This window comes from Haliaeetus leucocephalus, unplaced genomic scaffold, assembly GCF_000737465.1.
Source record: "Haliaeetus leucocephalus isolate CR32 unplaced genomic scaffold, Haliaeetus_leucocephalus-4.0 Scaffold76, whole genome shotgun sequence".
NCBI classification, from domain to species: Eukaryota; Metazoa; Chordata; class Aves; order Accipitriformes; family Accipitridae; genus Haliaeetus; species Haliaeetus leucocephalus.
The window spans coordinates 1,260,912-1,269,043 of NW_010972512.1; the positions used below are offsets into that span (position 1 = coordinate 1,260,912).

General features: G+C 58.8%; 1 protein-coding gene across 1 annotated transcript; it reads right to left on the reverse strand.

Moving 5' to 3' along the window:
- Positions 1–438: 438 nt before the first annotated feature.
- Positions 439–8,109, reverse strand: UAP1 (UDP-N-acetylglucosamine pyrophosphorylase 1; the record flags this gene model as incomplete). Its single annotated transcript, XM_010582012.1, has 9 exons — positions 439–983; positions 1,248–1,314; positions 3,378–3,425; positions 3,888–4,076; positions 4,510–4,653; positions 5,074–5,267; positions 6,491–6,663; positions 6,944–7,119; positions 7,901–8,109. Coding segments are annotated over 9 exons (1,293 nt in total), but the record flags the coding sequence as incomplete, so codon positions are not given.
- Positions 8,110–8,132: the final 23 nt, after the last annotated feature.

An 8,132-nucleotide genomic window follows, 5' to 3' on the forward strand; every position in this document is an offset into this window, starting at 1 on the left:
TGGCCAAGCACCATCTCCCCTCCCAAACAGGAGGGGAAGCAGCAGAGCCGCTCTGCCCAAGGGCATCAGGATACCATATTCCAGGGCGGTGGGTTCTGGCAGGAGTCAAAGAGCCTACCCCAGAAAAGGGAGGGCTGCTGGAGGGCACTGTGCTGCGCTGGTTTCACCCTGAGCACTCCAGCAGTGCAGCACACCTGCCTGTTCCTACCTGCTCAAGGCTTGCCACTGTTTGCAGAAATTCAAGAGGAAAGTGCAGCCCTCCGCTTCCTCCAGAAACGCCCCAAATGAGCGTCACAGGCCAAGAGCAACCCCTGCTGCACTGGGCAGAGCGGGGCACTTGGTGTGATGCAGTTGGACCTCTGCTCTATGAGCAGAGCATCTGTGGAAAGCCACCGTCACTAAAACACCACCAGATGACAGACAGGAGGGACGCAGAGTTTAATCGGATGCTTCCAGTTGTGCAACGTAAAGGATGACCAAAAGGGAGGACATGGGCAATGACAAGGACCTTATTAAAAAAAATAGTCATGTAGATTTGAGAAAAATAAAAATTCAAGATTAACCCCAGCCCCGTACCATAAAAATCCTCTGCATGTACAATGACTATTACTATATACATGTTTAAAAATAAATGCCCACAGCCTGGAGTGCAAAGAGCAGCGCCATAGCTGTGCTTCACGGCAGGGGAATCCATAAAGTGTTTGGTTTTTAAATTAAAATATAAATAGAAGCATACAACATGCCAAGAACTGAGTGGGTTACATCCTCCTCTGCACAGGGCCAGAGCGAGCAGGATCAGCCCCTACCAGTTACAGCTATAAACCTTCATGTGTCCGAATTCCCAGCCCGCCAGGTGGGATAGGCAGCCCAGCTTGGGCACCATGCCGCCGCTACATCCCGTTCTTCACCAGCTCGTGGATCCCATCCTCGTCGATAATCAAAGGTGTGTGAAACTCTCGGTCCTTCACGTACTTTTCCAGACCCTAAGGGAGGACGAAGCAGCTCATTAGGAACGCACCACACGTCATCTGCTCTGTTGACCTGCTGAGCTGCTCACAGATGGCTCTGGTCCCCTCCTGTGCTAGCGGCTTGAGGGACACTGCCTCGAAAAGCTCTGCTGTGAATTCAAGTCACACTTTTCTGGCTTACCCCCTCACCAGCCAGGGATCACACACATGCCCCGCCAGCCTCCCCGCCCACCTAGTTAATCTGCAAGGGCACTCGAGCTCTGGAGAGCCAGTACTCACTTCTCCTCCGTAGGAGATGAGGGGAGAAATTTCACACTGGATTGGAAGGTCGTTTGCATCCTTCAAGCTGTAGAAAAAAATAAAAAGTCAGGAGGGTTAGCTACATCCTGCCAGGGGATGCAGATGGGACCCAGAGATCTTGCAGATGCCAGCGTGGGGGGTCAGCGGCTGTCCGGGGCACCAGTGGCTGCCGGCTGACGCAGACCCTGCCACCGCAGAGCTGCCCTGGGTTAGTCAAGCCTTGCGTGCTCTCCACAGAGGTGCGAGCTAAAGTTTAGATACCAGCAGCTACTGAAAGGGAAGAGAGCTTCAGATGCAGCTTTAACGAGTATCTACGTGCCTTTCTACATGTGCAACTACAGCAGTGCCTATGCCCCCGGCCTGGATCACAGCCTCGCTATATTTGATGCTGCATGCAAACTAGTCACTCCTTCCTCCTCCTCCTCCTGCATCCTTGGGGTGATGAGAGATGTGCTCACAACACCTTTCTGTTTGGCTGGTCGCAACAGGTCTTTTTTTTTTTTTTTTTTAAAACACGTTCCTTGTTTAAAGCGCAACTGGAGGACACAGGGTAAGCTTGTCTGCTCGCTCAGAAATACTCCCTGCAGCACTGCCTGCTCCTCCTGCCTTTGCCTCTTAGATCAACTACCTCAGCTTCTCTGTTCTGGACACGCACCTGAGCTGGTGAGGCCAGCTCAGCCGCAGCCTGGCCCCGAGAACAGCCGCAGCAGCACTGCTGGGCAGGGGTCCGCATGGGGTCCCTGACCCCGCTTCTGCTGCCACCAGCCTTTGTAGGACCCCCCGGGTCCTCCCTGGATCCAGCCGGCGTGTAAGCCTGGCCAGGGAGGGGGCAGCCGTGCAGAGCCAACGAGGAACTGCGGCAGCACCCCTGGGTGCCCCTCTACACCCGCTCACTGCCGCAGCCAGACAGACATGGCAGGACGTCATCCATGACAACGTTCCCTTTGCTCAGGTCGAAACTTGTCCCTGCTGCCATGCACTCGCTCAGCCCCCTCCTGTCCCAGCTGTGAGCAAATAAAACTTACCCATTCTAACCCAGCCCTTGCACCTGTGTTTGCCTTAGAGTCAGATTCATTTCAAGATAACAGTTTAAAAAAAAAAAAAGAGAAGAATCGCCATTAACTGGCAATGAAGGATACATGTAGGATAAAGCGCATCCTTATCCTTTAGCCTACATTATAACTACTGTGGTGGCCTAGTTATAAGCCTGAAAGCACTTGGAGTCTTGAATTAAAAACAGAGACCGTAGGCGCATCCTGCCGGAAAGTACCAGAAGATATACATTTCCTCCCTTTCAGGAGAAGTTATCAAGCTTGCTTAGTCTTCAAGTCATTCACACACACCAGCTCTAAGTCCCAGCCTTACAGATGTGCCCAGTGCCTACAGAAGAACACGCTGCTATTACAGAAGTTGCTTTAACATTTCTGTCAACTTCCCTGTCTACTTCTGTAAACTTTTAAGCACTGAGCCAGTGGCTTTCCCTGGTGTCACAGTCTGCATCTTCAAAACTCAAGAGCTGAAGTCACACAAAGCACAGCTGGCCGCCTACGCTGAGATTTGCACATGCTACATCAAAGTCTGCTTGACGTTTACTTATGTTTTTAATCCCATTTCAATCTGCCTGGACGCCTGGCAGACACTAGGAGACAGCAGCCGTCTCCAGCTACAGGACCAGCCGGGATCAGTCCAAGCTGTGCTACGCCGTGGCGTGACAAAGAGGGGAGTGTCATCGAAGGGACACACCAGTGTGTTTCCCAACAGCATCCCGCCTGCGGGGTGACCTGTGGGGGCTGCCTGCTGCCCTGCACCCGTACCAATGGCACAAGCCCCTTCCAGTTATCCCTGCCTCTGCGGAAAGGAGCCCAGGAGGGAGCAGACGCTGCCTACGGCCCGCCACCCTGAGAAGCAGCGTCTGTGGGGTCCTCTAGTGAGACATGCCCCGCTCCCAGCATGCAGCCCCGAGCCCCTCGGCCCCCGTTAGTCTCTACAGGTGCCTGCTCACCAGCAAGCACCCATCGCACCGACCGCAGCTTAGCACACTGCTTTGCCTACAGCCCGTTAGTACCTAAGCACAGCCCCGCCACCATGCACGCTGCACGGTATAGTTACTTGTCATTGACATCTGCTGGGGTGGCATCTGACCTTCCGTTTGTGACACTACGTGGGAATAAACAAGGGTTAGCAAGGGTGGGGAAAAAACAGAGCAGAACAAGTCTGGGGTTTGCTGTTCTCCAAATGGGTGGCAGGAGGTCTCTTGGTCGAGGGAAGCCGCGACCCCAGCCTGGCTGCTGCACGGATGTGCTGATGTGCTTGGGCTTTAGAGCCACCTCCTCCCTGCATGGGCAGCCTTGGCTGTGCCAATGGAGACCGGCAGGATTTGGTTCACAGGCGCTGAATCAAGAAGGAAAGTTCCTGCTGACCGAGCCAGTGACCCTCCTGCAGCCAATACCCTGCCCGCACCCAGCTCTGCCCTACGGACCACCCGGGAGAAGGGACCCACGGCTGGTCACTCCAGCAACACTGTTTTCAGGAGCGCTGAAATGGAGAACGGCTGGGGACTGCCCGGTGCTTTATACCCAGCCCAAAAACGACGCAGGAGTGCCAGGAGCAGCAACTCACCGAGGGATGGCGGGGATGCGTGTGCCATTTTCATCCACAAAGTGCCCTCCTGCATTGAGAACCCAGCAGTGGTGCAGGGACATCAAGGCGTGTCGGGCTGTGGTGGGGTTGTCCTTGCCGTTCTGGCTGTCTGCATTCTTCAGGGGAGAAAACTCATCCTCACGCAGCACCTCGTACACCACGAATTTCCTGGAGGCAAACAGGGTGCAGGAGGGTCAGGTTTGGGAAATGTAGCTGCTCCCTGTTGCTTTGGCTTCTCTCCTGCCAGGGTGGCTGAGCTGGGGCCACGGCCCCCCCCCCGCAGCCCGCACCCAGGGGCTGTACTCACAGCCACAAAGGAGGGAGGGGAGGACCTCGGCTGTAGGGTCAGCAGATGCTCCTCTGGCCCAGGAGCAGGGCTCAGCCAAGCAAGAGGCACGCAACGTCTGTCCCTCCTGCTGCTCGCATCCCTGCTCATCTCAGGGCACAATCGCCCACTGCTGCTGAACAGCGCAGGAGCTGGCACCCTGTCCTGACCCTGGGGCATCACCAGTGGGCACAGCCCCGGCACCCCCCCAGAGGCTCTCAGAGCTACCCGAGGGAGAGCCAGCAGCATAGTCCCCACAGAGAGAAAAAGGCATACTTGGAAAACTGGAAGATGTCAAAGACGAACTTTTCCATCTTGATCCCGTTAGGCTTCTCAGGTTGGATCAGCTGCCCTGTAGCAATGTCCACGTGTGGGATCTTCTTCTCAGCTACGTGGTGCTGCAGCCGTGGTTCATAAGTGCTGCAACAGGCCAAGAAAGAGCTGTCACTTGCCTGAGCAAGGCACGTCTCCAGCCCCCCCGCTTAGACACTGCTGCGGCAGGACGGCCGCCCAGCCCCGACCCCCAGCCGCCCTGAGGCACGGGCTGCTCATTCCCACAACAGCCAGGAGAGGACGGCCCTGCACATCCGCGCTCTGGCATCAGCAGCCAGCGATGGCCAGAGGAAACCTTATCTCCAGAAAGGGACCGTGCAGAGAGGCAGGGGTCAGGCCACGCGTGCAGGGGCCAGGGACCAGACCCCGCAGGCCTCATCCCAGCACGCCTGCAAACAGCTGGAGCTCAACCAGCAGAAAGCAATGCAAAGGCGGTCAGGCAGCCGGCTCCACTCGGTGCCGGCGCTCCTCCTCCAGCACACCGGCAGCACCCCAGCAGGCCCTTACTTGACTACATCTTTCAGAAAGGCGGTGGTGAAGTAGTGATTGGCGATGTTGCCCGCATTGAAGAGCAGCCGGCCGTCTGGGCCCCGTTTCTGGGCAGTGGCCAGGGAGATCTCACTGTACTCTACCACCTGGTAGACACCATCCACTCGACACACCACGCCGACCGGCTCCGTGGGGTTAGTCTTCTCCACCACCTGCCCAAGGGAAGCACTGTCAGGGAAAGACCCCCAAAGCTCTGCGCTTCAAATATACTCCCTTGTATCTAGCAGCCCTCATGTAGGCATTTTCCTGTGCAGGACAGCAGGGATAGTGCAGGGACAGGGATGCTGGAGCCCTCCCCTGCCAGGAGCTTCTAGTGACGGTGACTGGAAAAGGGCAAGATGGCAGGGCTGGGTGACAGGCACACCTGGGCAAGGGCAGGATCTGGCACCAATCCTGTGTGTGGCTGGCAGAGGGCACAAATATTTTTAGCACCCAGCCCACACATGAACAGCCAGCTTGCCACACACAAGCAGGAGGCTGCTGGCTCAGCAGAGCCATCCCCCTACACCTGACCTCCCTCCTCTTCCTCACACCCCACACACCTCCCTCTGGGCATGGGACCCCCCAGCAAATCCCCACCCATCACTGCCACCACAGCAGGGCAGTGTGCATATACGCAGGGCAGTGTGCACGTACACAGGGCTTTCTCCCTTCTGCATGCTAGGGTTTACTTCCTCCTTCTCTTGCTCCAGCCAGAAGGAGGAACTGCTTTCTCCTTCCCAGCTCACTCTCTGAAAGCTTCAAGGCCAGCAAGCCCTCTCACCTGTTTGCCAGAGCCAAGTCCAATGCAAACACAATCACACAGCCCCTTTGGCTGTTAATCCAGCCTTTAAGTAAACCTTTTGGCGTGCAACTTCCTACCCGTGAGACATGGGGCTGGGCTTAGCGTCAGCAGTCAGCTGCACCCACCATGTCCTGGTTTGGTACCCAGGATGTCACGGCTGGGGACAGCTGGCAGCCTGCAGCAGGGATCCTGGCTGCCTGTGCTCCCTGCAGCTGCCTGGATAACAGCCGCCCAGCATCTGGGTGGGGACCGGGCAGCCCCACAGGACTCCCCGGCAGCTCTCGGCCCCAGGGACTAGGGGACCTGAGAGCCCTGGGGCTGTCAGTGCCATGTCCCCATGCAAGGCAGGAAGAGAGCAGCACCAGGCAGGGGTCAGTGACACCCCGCACACTCCGGGATGCCAGACCCGAGGGACAGGTGGGACTCTGGCAGCACGTGCGACTCCACCAGCAAGTTCCCGGTGCTTAGCTATCCCTCCTGGCTGCGGCAAGTCGGCGAAGGAAGGGCGAGGAGTCAGGGAAGCAGGCAAGGAGCAGGACAGACCCCACCCTGCTGCAGGGAAGCAGTGCCTGCCTGGCCCTGAAACCATACCTTGGCCCCGCAGTCCGCTCCCTTCTCCAAGCAGAAGCCAATGAACCTTGGGTCAGCCACCTTCACCAGGATGTTGTCCACGCAGTAGACGTGGACACTCTGCACGCCCCTCCGCTCCATGTCGTCCACGATGCCGTGCACCCCCAGGGCCCGATACAGGCCCCCGTTGCCATCTGCAGAGGGAACAAACCATTGGGGCCGCAGCAACACTTGGCCGCCCTGTCAGCCGCCCACACTCATCCTCCTTCCCCACAGAGCAAGGGTGGAGGGTCGCCAGCCTGGCCATACCCCACCCTCGTCCTCCCCGCCAAGACAGACACCTCCCAGCCTGCATCACCCGTGGGCCACGTCACGCTGTGAGACTGCCCTGCGCAGGCTCCAGCTCCAAAAGCTTGTCCTCAGCACCGTGTCTCGCCCCCCGTGCAGCCCTCCCGCCAGCTCCTGGCCACCAACCTGGGGCCATAGCAATCTTGCCCTTCTCCTCCAGCAGGATTTTCCCATCAAAGCCCAGGGCGGGCAGCATGCCCTGCTGGAAGAAGATGACATTTTCCTTCTTCAAACCAAAATAGTTATGCTTCAGGAAGAACTCCTTGGTGGACTCCATAGTCCGGCCACTCGTCATGATGTACCTGTCGCAGCGCAGAAGAGACCCGATGAGCAGGGAGGAGAGGCAGGGTCTCACACCCCTCGTCCCAAACATGGGGAACTGCTTCAGCCTGTAACACCCACGACAGGCTTCTTCTGCCCCACAAACATTTGGAAGGATCTGACCCTCTGCGGTCCCATCTCTTCGGCAAGCCAAAGAAGAGCTTCACCCCTCCTCGCGACACGCATCTCCAAAACCCAACTGCACCCCGTGCGGCAGGGGGGGTAGACCCAGCTGCAGCAGCCAGCTCCCACCATGACACCAACCTCCTGCTCACCGCAGCCCCTCGCCTCCCAGACCACTGCCTTGCGTGGCTGCCATCCCACGCAGCGGGCTGGCCACAGGTGACGTGACACACGTTCCCAAGGGCCGTGGGGTTGAGCTCAACAACGTGGGACCTGCCAGTGCCACCCTCTGGGCCTCGACCCACTGACTCCAACAGGCTACGTACGCCCACAGCAATAGCGCTGGCGTCAAGAGGGTCTGCGCCAAACCGTGGGCCCTGGGGCTGCCAAGGGGGTCCGCACCAACCCACGGCTCCTCGGCCTGCTGACGCCAACGGGGCCCGTGCCGACCCGCCAGACCTTGACCCACCAAGGCCGCGCAACGGGGCTTTGACCCGGCCGATGGAACGCCGCCGACCCACGGGCCCTCGGCCCTCCGCCGGCAGTTGGGGCGATGCCGACGGCACCCCACGAGCCTCGTCCCGCCGAGGCTACCCCCGGGGGACGGACGGACGGACACGCTGACCCACCGAGGCTCACCAGGGGATGTGGCAGGGGGTGCCGTGCTGCTCCTCCGCCAGCTGCTGCAGCCGCCGCAGGCGCTCGGCCTGGAGGTGGAAGAGGGTCTTGCGGGAGGGCAGCCCCACGTCGCACATGCCCTTGGGGTAGGGGACGCCGAGGCGGGTGCCCTGCCCGCCGGCCAGCAGCAGCGCGGCCACGCGGCTCCCCGCGATCTCCGCCAGCCCTGCGCCCGGGGAGAGCACACAGGCGT